The sequence below is a fragment of the Haliotis rufescens genome, unplaced genomic scaffold (assembly GCF_023055435.1).
Source record: "Haliotis rufescens isolate VD_foot unplaced genomic scaffold, xgHalRufe1.0.p SCAF_5, whole genome shotgun sequence".
Lineage (NCBI taxonomy): Eukaryota > Metazoa > Mollusca > Gastropoda > Lepetellida > Haliotidae > Haliotis > Haliotis rufescens.
In genome coordinates this window covers 50,140,749-50,162,943 of record NW_025964223.1, presented here as the reverse complement: position 1 = coordinate 50,162,943, position 22,195 = coordinate 50,140,749, and the positions used below count along the sequence as shown (strand labels likewise).

General features: G+C 41.8%; 1 protein-coding gene across 1 annotated transcript in view; it reads left to right on the top strand.

The window, feature by feature from the left end:
- The first annotated feature begins 926 nt into the window (after window positions 1-926).
- The window catches only part of LOC124127008 (protein kinase C-binding protein NELL1-like), a 126,078-nt gene continuing 104,809 nt past the window's right edge, over window positions 927-22,195 (top strand). Inside the window, exon 1 of the mRNA XM_046490504.2 lies at window positions 927-1,118. Within this exon, the coding sequence (XP_046346460.1) occupies window positions 1,052-1,118 (67 nt within the window). The 5' untranslated portion in view covers window positions 927-1,051. The remainder of the gene's footprint in view (window positions 1,119-22,195) is intronic.

The window sequence follows — 22,195 nt, the reverse complement described above, 5'->3', positions numbered from 1 at the left end:
TTTTATTTTTGTTGTCTATTTGCCAATAACTACATAATTTAAACGCTTTAAAACAGTAAGACGTGTATTGGTATTGCAATTAATCTCTTGCACATTTTTGTAATGGAATGTCGACAAAATAATAAAGAAAAATATCCCATTTGAAACAACGCTTTAAATGATGAAAGCTACATTCGGGATTCATTCAAACTAAAATATAACTAATTATAAAAGCACCAAATGATATGGTCATTCTAGAATAAGAACATACATTGTATTTAGTATATTGTGAAAAGTAGCAAGAGACAATTTCTACCAGAAGGCCCCTTTAACTAATCGTTTAGCCCAATCAAGTAATTGTCTGTTTTAGTTTAAAGATAACAGTCATTAGACTTAACGCAATCTTTCAAATGCTTCTGTTAAAAAATATAGGTGACAAGATTTAAAGGTCTTAAATGAAGTGGGCCTACTTTTATTTCGTTTTCGATTGAGCGTTGTGATTTTATAAGATTTTTGTGTGTGCGCATTCTTGGCCGCTACCAGTGATACCACACCAGTGAGCAGGCACTCAGTTTTGTTTATCCTTCTTGAAATCAAAATGTAAGAAATGGTCCACAGTGATTCACTCCGTATATCTCTTGCTTTTGGCGAGCAATACCTACCCACGCATAGCACAGTGCGAAATTACCAGCCACCTAAAGGGGGCGCTTACGTTATGGTGGGCGAGTACATTATTTATAGGGAGAACGAACATCAATGTGCAATGTTTATAAATAATACGCGTAAGAGACTGCATAACGGGGCAAAACATTTGTTTTGTTTCGAACAGATAATTCAAAAGGTTACAATAGATGCACACAGTGTTGATCGTCAAGCGGGAGAAAAATCAATGGATCGACGCATACATCCTGACTCCCCTCAACATGAACTATATCCACACTTGCCGACTGGATTAACCCATTGCGATCGCCGCAACCTAACGTAGAGGGATTGATATACGGATTACGGTTCGTGTGGATGAAAGCATGTTTTATGTAAAGGATTCACTTAAGCTTTCGCAGTTTCACCGGGAATGGGACCAGTTAGATACGAAATCATCGCTCATAGTGTTGTTTTTCTAATAGGATGTTTTTTTCGAGGTAAGTGACACAATCTTTGTTTTGACAGTTCACATGTGCACACGATGCTCTTCATGTGGGCATAATCCCAACCGTTATAATTATGATTCTTCATTTCAGGTAGATCTGTCATATTTGAAATAGTGTTCCATTGTCTTCGCTAACATGTTCCCTACCCACAGACATAGATGTCATAGTCAAATTTAGCTCACATGAGCGAAATATCGCATCGAATCACTGGAAATGACACAACGTGGCTCAACCAGCTGATCGGGACAAGGCTAACACGGTTCGAATCGGGTTCGGCGCACGCCCGTGTATCTATCTACAAGTCGCGTTTTAATACAAAGCTTTTGATGGCAAAACGCAACATGAAAGGGTGAATATATTTGAAGAATGATTGCTACAATTTTAAATATTGCCACTTCCTTACTATAATAAGCGCCCGTGGTGGAAGAGCCAACATATGCTCCTGATGTAGCCTACTCGTGATAGGTAGTCTGCAGTCCCTAGATTAGACCATGCGGTTTTATTTACAGTTTCATGCAAGCCAAGTCCTCAAATACTCCCTTATACTCTGATATATATAATTAGGATTATTCTGTGATGAAGTATTCAAGGTCCGGCGTGTTACAATCTTTTCTTTCATGGCAGATTTCTGGACCAGACAAACGTGATCTAATTGGTGTAATCTTAGCACACGATCTAGCAGTCCCTCATTTTGTGGTATAGATAGTACAGACGTCTAGTCTTTTCTCTTAGTTTTTGCAGTTTGAAGTATAATAAGGTTGGAACGAATTGACATGGAAACATTTTTGTGTCCAGCTATATATATATTAAATATACATCTATCGATTTTCTGTTAATGTTTATTCTCCGTCGTGTCAAGCAGTAGGTCAGCTAGAAATACCTAAGCCTAGCTAATAGCAGGTGCTTGCTAAATAGGGAACCAAATGTCCGATATCATCTTATCACTTTCCAGCAGGCTTTCGAAACGACGGAAAGGATGATCACTTCTTCAACAAATATAGTCATTCCCTCTCGGTGATATGAATTTTCGAAATAGAAGGGCTATATTTAAATCTAAAGGTGTGTATCCCGCAGACAAACGTCCGTCCCGTCCCGTGTCTCAAGCGTTCATTACACACACACACACAGCTCTAACGCAATGTACCTGTGCAATATATTCTTGGCACTATTATGGTAGCGAATTGTTGTATATCGTGTTTGCTCTCTCCAGACCATGAAGTAGACAGCATAATAAATTATTCACAGCCTCGTGAGAGTTTTTTCAACTACTAGTAGTAGCCCGATAACACTCGGTTAGTGTAGAGAAGTACACCACTGATTCGCAACGCAATAGTCTGCCAGCATGCATGCGTTTGTCTTGATAGTGAGAAGAGTCTCTTTAGCACAGGCCGACGAGGTTGAATAATTATCGGATGAACGCATTAAAAAAATGCAAATCATTGATTTTTCAGGCGAACTAGTGCGAGTAGCCACATGGGCCATTGTCAAGTGCACGTGCGTTATTTCGAATCAGGGTGGAAAAGCTTGGTGATATAATGCTCCAATGTGGGCGGGGCACGAAACTAAGACCACGATTCCACAAATACTAAAATAAGTCCTCGTTTTAGGGCTAATCAGTTGCATGTGTGTATTTCTGTATGGGTGTCGCATTTACATATGAAAAGGGATACAACTATCGGCAATTATCACTCTTGGGTTACCAATTTTCATTCATTAATACTCTCTGGCTTTGGGGAATCCTTCGGGAGATTTGGTTACTTAACATGCTGATTAAATAAACAAACCTCGCCCAAAGCTCCGCGTGTTAAAATTAAAATGTTAATGTTACCGGAGACAGTCTGACTTCGGGCTCAAACACACTCAGACAGCTGAGGTATTTGAAATACTCCGCACGTGCAGTTGACGGTATATTTATTGATTTTCATCAAGTAACATTAGTCGCGTGTGTGTTGCAATTTCAAAGCACGCGTGCGGCGCGCGCGCTCACGTGTGATGTGACACCAAACATGATTCCAGGTTGTCTGCGATTGACAGTAGTGTTTGTACTTCGCTGACCTCCATGGGACGCCGTTTTGTTGATTTGCCGGGATATGCAGTTCTGCTCGTGAAAACAAGGAATAACGTTTGATCGATGCCGACTCATGGCACGTGCGTCTCGTGGGCTTCTTCAATGTTCATTGCACATTTTATGGTTATTGAAGAAATAAATTAGCCATCCTATTTCCAGACATCGAATCCAATGACATCGGATGCCGATTCTAATCTCTGAAACTTGTATTCTCGTGATCGTAAAACATTCGAAAAACGTCACCGTATTTTGTTCAGGATTATGAGTGTGTTTCGTCATTCAGTAGAAATATGCATGCTCATTTGTTCGACCGTGTTTTACATAATGGACACTGTTAACGTGAATATGTTTTTGCAGCAACATACTCAGTACGTTCCGGTTGAGAGGTTTTGTCAGTACAGATAAGCTGTTTATCTACATTATTTATGCAGGAGTACTCGGCGAGTAGGTAAATAATTGGAATCTTTTATAATTAAGAGAAATCTGTTGAAAAATCGAACTTTTTCTAAGGTACAATCGATGGTGTGGAACCGAAACGTCATTTCTACCATCGACCAGACTTACACAAGTAGACAGTCCGGCGCGGACCGGGTCGTTTAACGTTGTTCTACAGTGTTGCTCAGACTGACAATGGACTAAATGGCGGCACTTCTTTGATGTGGTGCTGTATAAACAGTCGAACCTGTTCATAGATAAATGGTGATAATGTACTATTTGTTCGAGTCTGTTTACGATTTGAAATATTAATGAGTGGTCAGTGATGGCTATTTTCTCTTTTGATTGCTGATTATCATCAGAAATAAAGTGTTTTATGAGCGTATTTGTAAATGCATTAAATATGTTTACTGTGGACAGTCTCTTTGCTGTAGCATGATCAGCAAACATAGCCAGTGTCTCAATCTGTTTGTTGTTGAATATGATTAATATACAGATACTGGCATACAGTAGTAAATATATTAAACTTTCAACTATGTACTTGGGAGTTTTATTTACTTCCTCTGTATTGTCAATACCCATTGATTTAGAATAGTCCCTTCTAATGGTAATCATGGAATTTAATTTGCTGTTGTGTTATAGGTTAGCTCACTTGTGTATGCTTACTAGTGCTCAATTCAAATCACCATTTCATAACAACTATTACTTTTGATGGAACCAATGTTAATGTCTTGAACCTGCACCTCTTGTCAATACTTCATAAGTTTGTATACACTACATTCCTCCATTAAGTACTGACAAACTAGAATACACAGCTATTTCTTATGATTTACAACTAAACATCTTTCTGGATCCATTGACAATAGGCTAACACCATGTTGAAATATTATATAGTACTGTACATGACCTTTGTGTAAGTCGGTGAAACACTAGCATATGTTTATGAATGGAAAGTTAGTGGCAACATCATATAATAAGCTTACAAAACTTTTCAGATTTTGAAAAAAATAATTTTTAAGGTGAGGTGAAATGGGATTTAACGTCATGTTCAAGATTATTGCACTTATATAGGGATGCTTGTGTGTAGGTGTCTGCTTGTACTTGTCTGGACAAAGCTGATTTTATAGTGCTAGCCCTCTAAGATACCATGCTGCACTTTTAACATGAATACCCACCCACAGACACAGTACACTGACTCCAAGATGACCAGTCCTTGCTTTAGCCCTTTATTGCCAAGTGCCATGCAGGGTAACAACAAGTACCATTTAACGTCCTTTGATATGACACGGCTGGGGATCGAACTTACGACCTTCCTTTCTCGGGGCAGACATCTATCTGCTAGACCAGGCAGGCAGTTATTTTATAAGGAAGCAAGCATGGGATTGAATGTGTATCTGCCAATGGAAATATTCAGTAACAAGTGCACCATGTTGGTTGCAAAAGTAGTTATAGGACAGTATTGAATTACTCCTATATTTCATCCAACATCATTGAATCTAAGTGTCAGACAGTGAATTAAGTGCATGGAATCATTGAATCATGTGTGGATGAAAGATCGAATTCAATTCTTTCACCCCTATTTACCATATTTTACATTTGATGTCAGATTGGACAGCCAATCAGATTGTTCCCTACAGTCCCAGGATGAAGGCCCTTTCAAGGATCATGACGGCAGATGTCCAGACATTTCCTGTATTGACTGGACACTAACCACATTATCACACACTACTGACCACATTATTAAACACTGCCGACAAAGACTGGTCCAAGTCCTCCTGTTGGTGCGGCACTCTGAGCTAGTAGCCATCGAGGGGTAATTAACCAATGTGGACGACTGATTTGATCATGTCTGAAGTGTTGGTAGATGAGTGGACACAGTACTTAGGGGTGTTGATGACAGATCGATAGAGATATTAGCGACCCTTGTCCAGAGATTGTGGCTGTAATGTAGATACTAACCATGTTATGTGTGTACTAAGCCAGACCATATGTTATGCTCTCCATATTCATGTTCAGGGACTGGTTCTAGCTTTAGATAGCCCTTACTTAGAATTTGAGTGTGCAGGTTGTCTCATAGTTATCTGGCCTTGGAAATAATGGGGAATTGTCTTGAAGGATGGAGCACTTGTTTATTCACCTTCAAATTCAACTGTATGTTTTGGTGCTCAGAATATTAATAAAAATAAGAACCAAATAGCCAAGCAAGCGAAAATATTTTTTTGTGAATCTCAGCACTCAGCAATATTCCAGCTATATGACGGCGGTCTGTAAATAATTGAGTCTGGGCCAGACAATCCAGTGACATCGTAAGCATCGATCTACGCAATTGGGATACAATGACATGCATCAACCAAGTCAGTGAGCCTGACCAGCCCCACTACATGCAGCCACCCTTGTCAACAACTCCTTATACAGAGCATGATGATGTGTCTTAGGTAGCATGGAAGGCCTTCTCACAGACTGGTTCATGGCAGTGTTTGCCCTGCATCACATTTAGAATGTGCAGAGACAAAGTCTTGTCACAATGTTTTCTGGTGAATCAATTTTTGTTATGCAGCCGTGTCGTAGGATTTGTTCAAACCCCTGATTATGATATCTTCCCAAAGACAGGGATGACTGATGACATGTTTTGGGATTATATATTTCAATGTAAAGAATAAAGAATAATGTCATCTTTCGCATTTAACCAACTGCTATACTAGTCACTTCATGTCTCCATGATGTGTTTTTATTTGTTGTTTGAAAAAAGTTTTTATTCTTTTTGGAGAACATCTATAAGCGTCATTTAGTGGATCTGTTACAGAAGAGTCCTAAATCGTTTATACCGTCTTCTGACAACTAGTTTTGTGTTTCATGTATATAGGATGCGTATGTGTTGATATCAGCAAGCCGCCTATGTCACACTGATTGATTGACAGGTGGTGACAGAAATCTGTCCCTCATCTGATTGTGTGGATCTAAGAACAATAAGACTTTGTCATTTTCAGCTGTAAACCATTTTTCTCTTTAAGCCTTTTGAGCCTTTTATACCTGACTTTGAAATAAGAGGATTACCTGTCTTCAATCACTGTCAATGTGATCATTTCATTTTGGTGAACTTTTGTTTTTTAATTTTTTTGTGCTATAAAGTAATCATTACAGTTTGGCCGAGCTTCCTGACATCTGTCATGCAGAGACCAATCATTGGACATGTAGGTTGCTACTTCTTGGAGTTAGATGATAGAAGTATGAGCCAGTAATCTTTTATGACTTATAGCTTCAGGCACATTTGAATTCTTTTTTGGGAGATATCATGAATCAAATATATTTTTGATAAATATCAGGACTTTTTTTACATTTTTTTATTAGTGAAAGTCGAAACAAGTTAAGCACTTGAAATTTAAATGACTTGACCAATTTTTGTGAATGAAAACTTCAGGTGTAATTTCAAGGAAATACAGTAAACTACGGTTATAACGAACTGAAGGGACCACTAATTTTAGTTTGTTTTAACTGTAGTTCGTTATCAGCATATATATAGTATATATACAGCAAAAGACTGGGGCCAAAAAATAAGTTCTCTATATCCGTCAGTTCTTTATAAGTGTGTCTGCTATTAACATAGTTTACTGTTAGCTTCTTCACATTATTTCATCTTTACCAGTCCCGTAGCAACCAGGAATTGTTGCGACTATTTCAGATAGGGTGAAATTAACCATGAGTTAACTCCCATATGTCCAGACACAGGGGGCGGTCGGGTAGCCTAGTTGTTAAAGCGTTCACTCGTCACACTGAAGACCCGGGTTCGATTCCCGACATGGGTACAATGTGTGAAGCCCATTTCTGGTGTCCCCTGCCGTGATATTGCTGGAATATTGGTAAAAGCGGCATGAAACCATACTCACTCACTCACTCACTCACTCACTCACTCACTCACTCACTCACTCACTCACTCACTCACTCACTCACTCACTCACTCACTCACTCACTCACTCACTCACTCACTCACTCACTCACTCACTCACTCACTCACTCACTCACTCACTCACTCACTCACTCACTCACTCACTCCAGACACAGACTTAGAAATTTGTCTTTTCTAAGACTGGTCCAGAGGACAAGTGTAAACCTTTTTTCACCAGTCCACCGAGTTTGTAGCTAGTCCTGCTTGAACAAGACAAAAACGTTAACCATGTTCTGTCCATCTTGTCCCAGTTTTATTCATTTACAGTTGGTAGCAAAGTTGAAGCATTGAGAACTGGTTCAGAATTATAGCCCTCAAGTGCTACGAGTGAATGAGAACTACCATCATTGCATTTTTACTTGTCCTCAGCACTGTTCAGTAGTCATGGGGTAGCGTACCGGAGTGAATTTCAAAGTCTGCTGACGGTGAATGTATGAGTTCAATCCAACTAGTTCAAGCTTATTCAAGTTTATGAGAAATTATTAGATTTTGGGAGAACACCAATAGTCCTTCCACATTGTCTAACATTCACGAACTAACAATTGGCCACAATAATCTCTGCTTGATATCTATTTGTTTGTATATTACTAAAGTACATATTACTATAGTTGATCTGTCATGGCAGACTTTAGGAATATGAAACATTCAGGTGGTCCTCAATATCTTTTGTGTAGTATATGAATATTTATGAGTATATGTCATATGTAGGTTAAGTTTTGGTAAAATGTTCAATAAACTCTAAAAAAGCTTTGAAATATTAAACTGTGTCTAATTCTGATCACAGGACAGATTTAAATGTATCATTGAATGTACAATTTATTTGTACGATTTTTTGTAGTTTTTTGGTTCTGCATGGTTCTAAATGAGTTTTAAGAATAAGAGAGTAAAAAGTGAGGCCATCATCCTGAAGGTGACGTACATCAGTCAGGAACTTGAGTGAGTGATTGAGTGACACCCGTAAGACAGGGTGTGGCATCAGTTTTAGTTGATGTTAATTTATTAACATATACAGATGACTAAACATTGCATTTTTAATTCTAACAAATATGTTTTTATGCAGAGAAAGTCTGTCTGACAACCTGTCATTGTTGTCTTGTCAATATTTAATGATGATTATCATTTCTTCATAGTCACTAGTTTACAGTGTCTAGAAAGGGGTCCTTTCAAAATTAAACTATACAGATATGTTCATGTTGCTTCCACATAAAAACTTTATCTTGCCTTGTTGTTACAGACAGTAGCTCGTAATTACTGTCTTCTGCAATAACTCAACAGGTGCAGCCTTGAGCTAACTGAGATGAGTTATCTCCCCTTAAATCATTCAGTTGAAGACTGAAGACCTTATCTTTATTACTTTTTCATTTCCTTTACATTCAGAGGTCCTTTGTACCTATGTTTTATGTGAATGAATATTCAGTCATTTTGTACTTGAATTTTACACCTATGGTAAGTGTATTGTACTGTCAATTCAGACGTCTGCTCCTTGCGTCTGCTTTCTTCATCACGTCTGCTAATGCTATCAGATTCTATGGACCTTGCTCCACCTCCTACTCTCACCAACCTAACAGACAGACAAGGTAATAAAATATATCATGATTTGTGATTATTGGTCGACAGGATAGGTCTGACGCTCTCAGTTAAAACTAGATGTATGTTTAGCCAAGCCTTACACCCAATTGAACTGACTTTGACTGTTGTTTGCTGACGGCAGAGGTGATAATTGAACTATTTTCATTTTATATCTCCAGTGCACAGTTATCTTAATTCCGGTCTTATCATATTGGTATACTTTTCCATTACATGAAAAACATCTCAATGTGTGTGCGAAGAGGTGAGAACTCATTTCATTCAGGAAGTGATAACAGTGCGATCAGAATATGAACTTGAGCAGGTTCAAGGTGGGCGGGATGTTGTACAGTGACGGAGTGAATGAGTTTATGGTGTTACATCTTTGGATGTAAGGCAGTAGCTCTGAATGGGTTTCTGGAATGGAAGAGGTCACCAATACCTTGTTTGACTTGTGAAAAGATTAGCATGGAGATTGATGGCCATAATGGCTGTTTGGTGTGTGTCACATTTGGCAACTTTAATCACTAGTCAAAAGTCCTGTTCTGGTAAAGTTGATGACCCCACTTGTTTCACTCTTACACCAGATATGCAGTTGTAAGCCTCAGTCCCATGGGTATTGTGGGTCATAATAGATCCCCAGCAACCTATTCCTGTCATAAGAAGTGAAATAATGCTCGGTAACTTGGTTGATAGTGTGATACCCTGATGGCATGGATCGTTGCTCACAATATTCTCTGGAGTGTCATCATAAAGCTGGAATATTGCTGAGTGTGGCGTAAACAACAAAACTAACAAACAAACGAGAAGCCACAAGATTTAATTCAATCAGGCATCTAGTTTGTTTTGGGAATATAATATCTACAGGACAAGATGCAGGAAGTAGAATAAAGGGCTGTTGGCATTGATTGGATAGAATATGGATGAGGCCATCACGAGGGACCCAACAAGCTGGCTCTTGCTGGGACCTTGCTGTGTGCCCCATTAGCTATTGTTGGGACCTCACTGTGTGCCCCATTAGCTGGCTCTTGCTGGGACCTCACTGTGTGCCCCATCAGCTGGCTTTTGCTGGGACCTTACTGTGTGCCCCATCAGCTTGCTCTTGCTGGGACCTTACTGTGTGCCCCATCAGCTGGCTCTTGCTGGGACCTCACTGTGTGCCCCTTCAGCTGGCTTTTGCTGGGACCTTACTGTGTGCCCCATCAGCTGGCTTTTGCTGGGACCTTACTGTGTGTCCCATCAGCTTGCTCTTGCTGGGACCTTACTGTGTGCCCCATCAGCAGGCTCTTGCTGGGACCTTACTGTGTGCCCCATTAGCTGGCTTTTGCTGGGACCTTACTGTGTGCCCCATCAGCTTGCTCTTGCTGGGACCTTACTGTGTGCCCCATCAGCTGGCTTTTGCTGGGACCTCACTGTGTGCCCCATCAGCTGGCTTTTGCTGGGACCTTACTGTGTGCCCCATCAGCTGGCTTTTGCTGGGACCTTACTGTGTGCCCCATCAGCTGGCTTTTGCTGGGACCTTACTGTGTGCCCCATCAGCTGGCTTTTGCTGGGACCTTACTGTGTGCCCCATCAGCTGGCTTTTGCTGGGACCTTACTGTGTGCCCCATCAGCTTGCTCTTGCTGGGACCTTACTGTGTGCCCCATCAGCAGGCTCTTGGTGGGACCTTGCTGTGTGCCCCATCACCTATTGCTGGGACCTTACTGTGTGCCCCATCAGCTGGCTCTTGCTGGGACCTTACTGTGTGCCCCGTCAGCTATTGCTGGGACCTCACTGTGTGCCCCAACAAAGTGGAAGGTTCTCATGCTCTCTACCACTGGTTTGTCTGCTCCAGGCTCACATTGGTTAATGAATGTGAGCAACACTAATATAATAGCTTGACATCATGTCAACTTTATGTGGTGTTAGGGAAACAAGATGATATGGCACTAGACGACTTCATCCCCTTGATTGGGCAGTGAATGCATAATAGCTTGTAGTGAGCTGCCGACTTCCAAGTGCCACACAAGGCTGTTGGAAAGAGTTTTCTTCTGTTATAGACGCCTCTTTTAAGTGATTGTGAAAGCAAGCAAGTTAAATGGTAGCATTTGTTTTGGAAACTCTGTCATTATCATAAGGATGCCTTTGTGTGTTATTGGTGTCAGATCATGTTTGGTTTGAAGCAAGACTGTTTGATATAAAGAAAACAGAAGCTAATGCTGTACCTCCAAGTGTCCATTCCTCATTGTAATTGCTTATTAACGAACTTTTCCAAACAAGTTAGGGAGCTGCTGAACAGGCAAACATAGTCTGAATGATCAACATAGCATCAGCAGGGCTGCCATAGCTCCGTGGTAATGGAGGTGTGGAGACGTGTTGATTTGTTGACTCTTGTGTCCAGTAAGTGTGCGTGTATATTTGAACAGAGACGATGTAATGCAACCTTCGCTATAATAAAACAATGTATGTTTTTATATAGATATAAAGTAGGCGAGAATTGGCAGCGATATTTGAACGAGATGGGCAGCTGGCTGTTACACTTTTCTACAGGTGGGATGCTCAACTCTCTTGGTAGACTGTATGCCCTGCTGGAAAGGACAGTGCAGTTATGTATGCAGCGTACAAGTTTACACAGTGCTTCCCTGTATGAACACTCCCAGTGAATGTCTAAGTAATGTTGCAATATCAATTAGTTCCCTGCAGAGCCAGATTATGCAAGAGTATTTCCGCCATGTGAGAAACTGTTATCTGAAGATGCCCTTGAGAGTTGAAGATCATGATGATCATGAAAGATGAAGTTCGCAACGGATAGGGGGACAAATTAATAAACGTGGAAAAACAATTTCTATAGTCATAAGAAGTCTCTGCTGAATGCAGAGTCGACTGTACGATTCCGTCTATATCATAAGCATGTGTTCTTGAATCACTATCAAATATTGATGATACCAGGTATTCGCGAAACGGTGAGTGTATCCTGCCCTACCTGTGGCATCCATCAGAAACACATGCAAAGGCAAGTCAATTTTTGGTACAAGTCAAACTATGGAATTGCATCAGACATCATTTCTTACAAAAATGTTGTTTTGCCTTCTCCAATGAAAGCATGTTATCCAAATGATTCACCTAAGGGCCGTTGGGTCTAACTTTCACCAGTTTCACTGATAAAAAGCATTATCAGATTGAGGATTTTCATAATCTCTGCCAAGTGTGTTGAATGTGTGGAAGTTATATGTGGTATATATAGTAATATCCCCTCATTCCAGGCAGATTTAGAAATGTACTGTCTCACCTACCGTACACAGTTATTTTAGCACGAGGTTTATCAAAAGCAAGTTTTAGGTGTCACTGTAAACTACAGTTGTTGACATAATCAGACTTGAATGGTCCTCTGATTATGTTGGCCAAATTCAACTTGTCTGTTTGATATCACCCCATTACCTCTCGCCCAGATGTGTGTCGACCATCTAGGAAGGTACCCTCTGACCATTTGAGGCCATGTCTGGCAGGTGACTCACACACTCCAACTGACAAGACAATTCAAGGCCACACATTGTGAATTCTATAAGAATGCATTTGGATTACACTGCTATGGTTGGTATGAGACCAATGCTTCAGTATTTATTGATTTAACTATTACAGATATGACTGATAACATCCTAAATACTATTCTGGAATGTCCTTGAGTATGTCAAGTCCCACTTCAGGTGCAAGATATATTGCTGCTTGTTTATCTATCAGTGAAAACATTTATTGCTGCAGACTTGCAGATCCAGAGGTGTGGGGGAGGGGTGTGTGCAGGTTGTGCTCAGTACTGCTCACCCCCCTTTTCTCCCCCCAACGCCTTAGATGTTTACTGCACCATTGGCCATGTCACGTAGTCACTTGGGTATTATATGCACCTCCCTTTTTCAATATCCTGGATAGATCTTATCTACAACTCTGTATAACAGCTTAGGTGAAATGCGGTGTTCAAGAAATATTTCACTTATATAGTGATGTGTATACATAGGGGGACGGTCGGGTAGCCTGGTGGTTAAAGCGTTCGCTCGTCCTGCTGAAGGCCCGGGTTCAAATCCCCACATGGGTACAATGTGTGAAGCCCATTTCTGGTGTCCCCCGCCGTGATATTGCTGGAATATTGCTAAAACCTGCGTAAAACAATACTCAATCAATCAGTATACATGTGTGAAAGTGGCTGCTTGTACTAGCCTGGACAAATGATGGTTTTATAGTGCTAGCCCACTCAGAGATGCCGTGCCGCAGTCTAACATGAATACCCCACTCAGACACAGTATACTGACTCCAAGCTGACCATATCTTGTTTTATCCCCTTAATGCCTAGTGCCAGGCAGGGTAACAATAAGTACCATCGCTTAACATCTTTTGATGTGACATGGTCAGGGTAGAACCCTCTACCTTCCGCATTCCAGACAGACACTCATTCAACTCGACCATGGAACAGTCTTGTAAGAGGTGACTGATTTTTGTTTGTTTGTTGTTTAACGCCACACTCAGCAATATTCCAGCTATATGACGGCGGTCTGTAAAATAATCGAATCTTGACCAGACAATCCAGTGAATAACATCATGAGCATCGATCCACGCAATTGGGATCGATGACATGTATCAACCAAGTCAGCGAGCCTGACCACCCGATGCCGTTAGTCGCCTTTTACGACAAGCATAGTCGCCTTTTATGGCAAGAATGGGTTGCTGAAGAAGAGGTGACTGAAGAGGGATTGGTAGTTACAGTGTATGATGTGACTGATCGTGTGTCATTTGGTCCCAATGGATCATCGCTGATCCTTATTCTATTATTTACATACTGCTGAGATATGCCGGCTGACGACAGTGTAAAACAATAACTTTCCAGAATCTTTTCCCCGAAAATATCACTTAGTTGTCCCCCATACTGCATATTTCTACAACAGAGAAAACCAGTGTATCTCACTCTGTTTAAAAGTGTATGATGCCTGACTCTCCTGTGCAAAAGAAGTGCATCTAATTATGCATCTGTTAACTAGTCTCCTGCCCCAGTGTGATGTCACAGAAGTGCTACCAGTGTTTATATCCAAGTGAAAAACTGGCTTTCTGTGCAATGCAGATCTAAAGATGCATCTCACTTCTACAAAGACTTCCCTTCTCACAGGAATTTATACAGCTTGCATTAAAAGGGAGTTCATCCACTTACTGGCAAGTCATTCTGGCAACTGTAACCATATTCAATCACATTATGATACACAATGTCTGAAATTTCAAAAGGGCGTTCCACAGAACAGTCTGTAACCGCCTATGTGTCTTCTGCAAGGGTGTCCTTGCATGCATGATCTCCAGTGTCAGTTGAACCACTTACTGCATCTGCTGCTGTCTGTATGTGCATGTATGCGCATGCATGTGCAGCAGACAATGTTTACAGCGCTGCACCGCCCAGCTTGTGTTATTCAACATGTCCTTGCGAGGCAGACATAACAGAGGTGCAGATTCGCAGACAAACAGGCGTGGGGGTAGATCAACCAGTGGTCATGGATTGTATCTACATAGTTCTGTTCCGAGCTAAAAAACATGTGTGGGCGCTGCTATGCAGATGCACTGTGTCTAGTGGCTGGTGTATTGTGTTTTGACTTGCGCATCTCTTGCCACTAATCAGCCTCCCTGTTTGAAGAGCGCAGAGGGAGGGACAGTTTGCCCTATTCTTGTTTCAAGTTGGAGCATTGATTCTTGCTCCATCAGTGATTATTGTAATTAAGATGCCAGTAAACACTAATCATGCCTTTCTGATTTGGCCATTTGATATACACATATATTGAGGTCGAATTTGATTTTAAATTTGTGTTCCTGTAGTATTGGATCGTTATGGCTGATTTTAAACTGACTGGTTCTGATTTTGAATATTTTAGATTGATTCGATCATCTGTTTGTGGTAATTCAATTCTTATGTTGGGTCTTCAACACAATAAAAACGTTTATTTAAAGCAAAGGAGTTTAGAAGTGTAGCTTGATTATATCAAATGCATGTAATTTGAATAATAATTCCATTTTATTCTCAAGAGTCAAATGTTACATCAAGATACAACACTAATAAATGTCATTACATATTTTGCTTAGAAAAAATATATAGTTCAAGTTCGTGGGAAGTTTCTTTTTCAATCAACATAAATGGTATGTGATCTTTTTTCTCTTATTTGAATTTTGCATTATATTAAGAAGTGATTGGAAATTGCAAGGTTTGGTAAACAAAAGGGTTTCACCAATATGGCATTATCAAGCCTATATCATTTCAGGCTTTCCTCATACGTTAAGCCGACAGGCTGTGATGTGACTAAATAAGGATGGACTCTCAGGTAATCAGTGGTACAATGTAAGGGGCCTGTGAAGATCCGGGGTAGAAAGGTCTTCAGCAACCCATGCTTGCTTTTAAAGGTGATTGTGCTTGTTGTAAGGCAACGAATGGGATCGGGTAGTCAGGCTCACTGACTTGATTGATGCATGTCATCGTATCCCAATTGTGTGGATCGATGCTCATATCAATCACTGGATTGTCTGGTCCAGACTCGATTATTTACAGACTGCCGTCATAGAGGTGGAATATTGCTGAGTGTGGCGTTTAACAAAAAAAAAAACAAAAAAAAGAACGTAGGGGATTCAAGAAATCTTTTGGCAGTGGAAGGATTTTGGTGAGAAAGGTTGGACTATGAGCCAGACTTGCTGTGGCTGTCAGTGTGTGTACTTTAAGCATCAAACAACTCTACAAGACTGTGATGCACAGATTACATAACCTCTTGACATGTGAAAAACACAATCTTCAGTTTGTTTGCAGTTGGTCCAATATTAACATAATTCTAATTTGGTTTTTCAGATTGTTTTTACATTCTTGTAATGCTGCCAGTAAGTCAGCAGGTTATTGTGCTCTGTTCAGCAGCAGCAGCAGCAGCACCGGCAGCAACGGCCACTCCAACATTGGGATGTGGTAAACGAGGTCTCAAGCATCTTACGTGATGGTATCTGTTTTGTAATTTTAATGAAGTTTGAAGTTTTGTCACAGTTGATAACTGAAGCATACTTCTGGCCCAGCTGGCAGTCAAGTTGTTGGATGGGTGTTCCACACGATTACCATTGCTGCAGAAACAGGGTTATCAAATATTTAACAAAAGCGATAAATAAAATGACAGGGTGGTTTTATTAAAACTACATGTGAATCACTGGGTTCTGTTCTTCATCAAATAATGCTGTGTTGATGTGTCGATATGATGTTTAAATATACTTGAAGGAAGAACCAGGGTTATGTTATAAATAAATATTGTAGAGATTAGAGTTTGAAATTAATCATGAAAGTCAAGAACCTTGATACCCAAATGATGAAAATTAAAATTATAAGTGGTCCCTAGATTCAAATACTATGAGAGTAGACGTCAGGGATCCCCTTGATTTGGGGCGCTGTACAAGATGCTGATGTTGGTTGAGGTTATGGTGGAGTGTGGAGAATTGGGGCCAGAAATTTATTATTATATTATTATTATTTTTATTGACAAGTAAATCTTGACAACCAATTTTTGAAAGTTGGACTTTTAAGGGAGATCTGTTCGGAAGAGTTGTTACAAGGTGTAACATTTATATAATTTATGTGTATAAAAAATGAAAATGTTTTTTTAAGACGTGAGAAAAAGTAGTATATAGCCCAACTGCATGGTGTGGCAGTTATTCTTGGGCTGTGATGTAGGAATCCCTTCGACACCTGGGCAGCAGGTAGCAAAGGTCAGCTGTAGAGAGTGGACGTGGGTGGGGTGTGTCGGAAGTGGGAAGGTCTACTTGACTGACATGGATTCCGGGATAAAACAACAAGAGAATGAGTAGGAGGCTGCAGGGAAGGTGGGATGGTCCGTCAGTGAAACAGGTTATCTTGACCACTGGTCACTCACTGCCTTAGGACAGCAATGATGGACTAGGAGAGCTGGGAGATGGTCACTCAGTGCCTCGGGCCTAGGATGACATCACAGTTTTGTTGATGGAATATTTGTGACGACCAGATTCAGTGCTCCAATAGGAGTGGACTGACCTGGAGCAGGGTTCCACAAATGGCTTCATTTTAAAATTCTTCATAACCCATGTCCCGATTACTGATGCAAAATGAGTTTTATTAGGTGGTCTTAATGGCTGCGGAAGATAAATAACACAGGAACCAGGTTCTAGGATCATGAAAGTGATCTCTGCTCAAATTTTGCCAAGTACAAATTTTGTCTTTGACTTTAGATAATCTTATATATTGATCTATGTGATCACTGGTTTAAGACAAAATTTGGTTATAAATCATAAGAGTTAAGACAAAATGTGGACTTAAGTTATTTTCATGATCATGGAGTCAGAGGCACCGGACCACCTTCTGTTGTAATGGATTTGCCATTATTGCTGCTAATAAAGTGTGCATGCTATACATGTTGCAACTTCGTGATCAGCATGGAAGACCAAATGGTTTGCTTGATTGCAAAGATGTCGTGACACGATTTAAAAAAAAAAAAAAAAAATTCGTCATGGCTACCAAAATGAAAATGTCCTTTTTTTTATATCCATGGTTGCCTGTGATGTGGCGAGTTTGCTTGGTGTGGCACCTCTGTCAGGCAGAATTGATGAACAACATGATGAAGTAATTACCTTCTTTGCAAGGTGACATGTAACAGGTGATTTATGAGGAAATCAATATTTGTAATGAAAATGACTTGTACTGACCTAGAATTGTTTGAACTTGAGACACAAACTAATGAGCAAGGTAAACAATTGGATTTTCTGCTACTCAAAACTGGGGAGTATTGCCATGAAATTGTCATAAGCTGATATCAAGAATGTGAACTTTTTCCACAATGGGAGTAGGTCAGTGGAATGTGTCATTTGTACAGATGTGTTTAGGAATTTAGTAAAATACAGCCACATCTCATTAATCCGACATGGTTGGTTGCATATGATTAAATTGGATTAACGAGTATGATAAACGAAATTAAGTAATCAACATTCGTGATCGAAAATCGGGCAACTACATGATTGATGACGAATGTATATTAAAGCAAAGTCCAAAATATCACATTCCAAAAGATTCAAACAAAGGAAACAATTTATCTGTGAACTGAATGAACTAATTTGTTTACTTGCCAACAGTCATTCCCAGCACTAGATCACCAGCAACAAAAACTGCTGTGAATTTATTGTCCTCCAGCATAAGGGGTGTTACTACAGGACTCTGATGTAAGGGATTGGTTGTAATAGGAGTGTGAGGTCAGGTGTAAGGTACTTCAGGTGCAAGGTTGGTTTGGGTAACGGGTGGGTTCCGTTGCAAGTGAGATTGGTTTTGTTGTGGGGTAGTTTTTGGTGAGGTGAGTTTGGGGTGCAGGGTGGGTTCGTGTGTGAGGTAAGGGGTTCAATGTGGTTTTAGGGGCAAGGTGAGGTGAGTTTGGGGTGCAAGGTGGATTCGTGTGTGAGGTAAGTGGTTCAATGTGGTTTTAGGGGCAAGGTGAGGTTGGTTTTGGGTGCAGGGTGGGTTCAGGTGCGAGTTAGGGGTTCAATTTGGTTTCAAGTGCAAGGTTAGGTTGGTTTGGGAGCAGAGTGGATTTGTGGATAGAGTTTGGTTTGGCTGAAAGGTTGGCTTTGTTGTGGCATGTTTGAGTTAAATGGTGGTCACTGTGGTTGAGTTTGTGGGTATTGTGTGCGAGGTTATTTTTTTCGATTTTGGTGCAATGTTGGTTGGTCTGAAAGGTTTGTTTTGGTGTAAGGTTGGTTTTGGTGTGTCATTGTTTTGGGTCCGAGGTGATTGAGGGTCAGTGGTGGCTCAGGGTATGTGTAAGAGATTAACAACTGACTCTTTTAACTTCATATTGGATTTTTACAACTTTTGGAACAGGTTTTTGTTTCTCCATGTAAGGCCCTCGTGTGGATTCTAAGTCAAAATAGCTGTACTGACTCATGTTAAAATGAAGGAAACCTTGACATATCTGGAGTCATGCTACTGTGGTGTAAAACTCACTCACTTCCTTGCTGGCTCACCACTTTAGGATCACATTTGTGATACATAAAGATTAAATTCTGTAGACACATGTTTTTGATATTGGTTAAGACAATCACGCTGAGTGAGCCCTTGAGATACTTAGTCATCCGTTCAGGTACTCCCTTTCTATGATGTGTAATTTATTTGGCATGGCTCTTGCGGACTGTTTGTGTGGGCATTCTGTGCAGGATATGAGTCAAGGGAAGACGACTCATTTGTCTTTACTACCTGCAAATTCGATGTTGAACGAGGCCACACCTTGAGCTCCAACAAGAACTGACAGATAAAAGATTTGGTGAGCCGATACTTAAATGACCATCAGACAAGTGATGAGCCTGAAAGGAAGGGAGACCAGTTGTTGGGGGTGATCAGTCAGATGGCTTTCCCATCCATACGTTTCTGTGTTTATCTTGCTGGTTCATCTTGGGTCCTTGTGATGTAGGTATTGGAGAGGTGTGGGAACAGAGGTGATATTGTGGCAGCACAGCCAGAGATGGGGCGGGAAGATGGAGGGGATATTTGGTAGACAGGGAGGTGGTAGCACAGGTGACAAATGGGTGTGATATTTAGGGTGGAAGAGGTAGGGTATACAGAATTTGTGTAGAGGAGAGCAGGTACGGTGCTAGGGGCTAATATTGAGTGGGGGTTGTCGTGGGGAGAGGGGGCAGTGTTAAGGATGGGATGGGGATGGGGATGGGCAAGTAAAGGGTTGTAGGGGGCAGTACTGAGGGTGGAGAAGGCTTGAGTATAGTATAGGGAGGGGTGGGGGTAGAGACTAGTACTGAGGGTGAAGAGGTTAGGGACAGTACTGAGGTTAGAGATGGCTAGGTCGTAGTATAGGGCTGGGGAAGGGTGAGGGAGTAGAAGCTAGTACTGAGGGTGGAGGGGGTAGGGGACAGTACAGGGGTTGGAGAGGGTAGGGGACAGTACTGAGGTTGGAGTGGGTAGGAACAGTACTGAGGTTGGAGTGGGTAGGAACAGTACTTAGATGGAGAGGGTAGGGGACAGTACTGAGGGTGGAGAGGGTAGGAACAGTACTGGGGTTGGAGAGGGTAGGGACAGTACTGAGGGTGGAGAGGGTAGGAACAGTACTAAGATGGAGAGGGTAGGAACAGTACTAAGATGGAGAGGGTAGGGACAGTACTAAGATGGAGAGGGTAGGAACAGTACTAAGATGGAGAGGGTAGGAACAGTACTAAGATGGAGAGGGTAGGGACAGTACTAAGATGGAGAGGGTAGGGACAGTACTAAGATGGAGAGGGTAGGGACAGTACTAAGATGGAGAGGGTAGGAACAGTACTAAGATGGAGAGGGTAGGAACAGTACTAAGATGGAAAGGGTAGGAACAGTACTGGAATGGAGAGGGTAGTGGACAGTACTGGGGTGGAGAGGGTAGGGGACAGTACTGAGGTGGAGAGGGTAGGGACAGTACTGAGGTGGAGAGGGTAGGGGACAGTACTGGGGTGGAGAGGGTAGAGGACAGTACTGGGGTGGAGAGGGTAGTGGACAGTACTGGGGTGGAGAGGGTAGGGGACAGTACTGAGCTGGAGAGGGTAGGGACAGTACTGGGGTGGAGAGGGTAGAGGACAGTACTGGGGTTGGAGAGGGTAGGGAACAGTACTGAGGTGGAGAGGGTAGGGGACAGTACGGGGGTTGGAGAGGGTAGGGACAGTACTGAGGTGGAGAGGGTAGGGGACAGTACGGGGGTTGGAGAGGGTAGGGAACAGTACTGAGGTGGAGAGGGTAGGGACAGTACTGGGGTTGGAGATGGCTAGGTTGTGGAGGGGCCAGTGGTTAGCATTGAAGTTTGTAGGGGCAGTGGAGGGGAGAAAATGTTCCTCCAATGCTTCATCCCATTTACGATATCACAGGGCACTGTGGCAGTAGTTTGGGATGCTTGCCTTCCAGCCAGGTCATTCAGACAATCCTTGCCAAAGGTAACAAGGAACACTGCTTTAGGCTGCCTGCGAATATGTTTATGTTCCATAAATGTCCGAGGATTATGGTGCAGGTGATGAAAACAAAATAGAGACACAAACAGCTAATTGTCGTGAGTTCCATCAACATGTTTCTATTGTTGTACAGAGTGGGGAGCTGTAGCTCTGTTAACACTGATGAAGTTGTGGCTGATAGTGGGATGGAATCAGTAAGTGGTACAGTAAGTCAGAAGCAGGTAAAACATATGGTGTCACTGAATCAGGTTACAAAGATAGAAGATCCAGCGACAGTGAGATTCCCATAGTACGGTGCCACGGAGACCTACATCAGTACAGGAGAGCCACAGTGACCTCCATCAGTACAGGAGAGCCACAGTGACCTCCATCAGTACAGGAGAGCCACAGTGACCACCATCAGTACAGGAGAGCGACAGTGACCACCATCAGTACAGGAGAGCCACGGTGACCACCATCAGTACAGGAGAGCCACGGTGACCACTATCAGTACAGGAGAGTCACATTGACCACCATCAGTACAGGAGAGCAACAGTGACCATCATCAGTACAGGAGAGCCACAGTGACCACCATCAGTACAGGAGAGCCACAGTGACCTCCATCAGTACAGGAGGGCCACGGTGACCATCATCAGTACAGGAGAGCCACAGTGACCTCCATCAGTACAGGAGAGCAACAGTGACCATCATCAGTACAGGAGAGACACAGTGACCTCCATCAGTACAGGAGAGACACAGTGACCACCATCAGTACAGGAAAGCCACAGTGACCACCATCAGTACAGGAGAGCCACAGTGACCACCATCAGTACAGGAGAGCTACAGTGACCTCCATCAGTACAGGAGAGCCATGGTGACCACCATCAGTATAGGAAAGCCACAGTGACCACCATCAGTACAGGAGAGCTACAGTGACCACCATCAGTACAGGAGAGCCACAGTGACCTCCATCAGTACAGGAGGGCCACGGTGACAACCATCAGTACAGGAGAGCCACAGTGACCACCATCAGTACAGGAGAGCCACAATGACCACCATCAGTACAGGAGAGCCACGGTGACCACGATAGTACAGGAAAGCCACGGTGACCACCATCA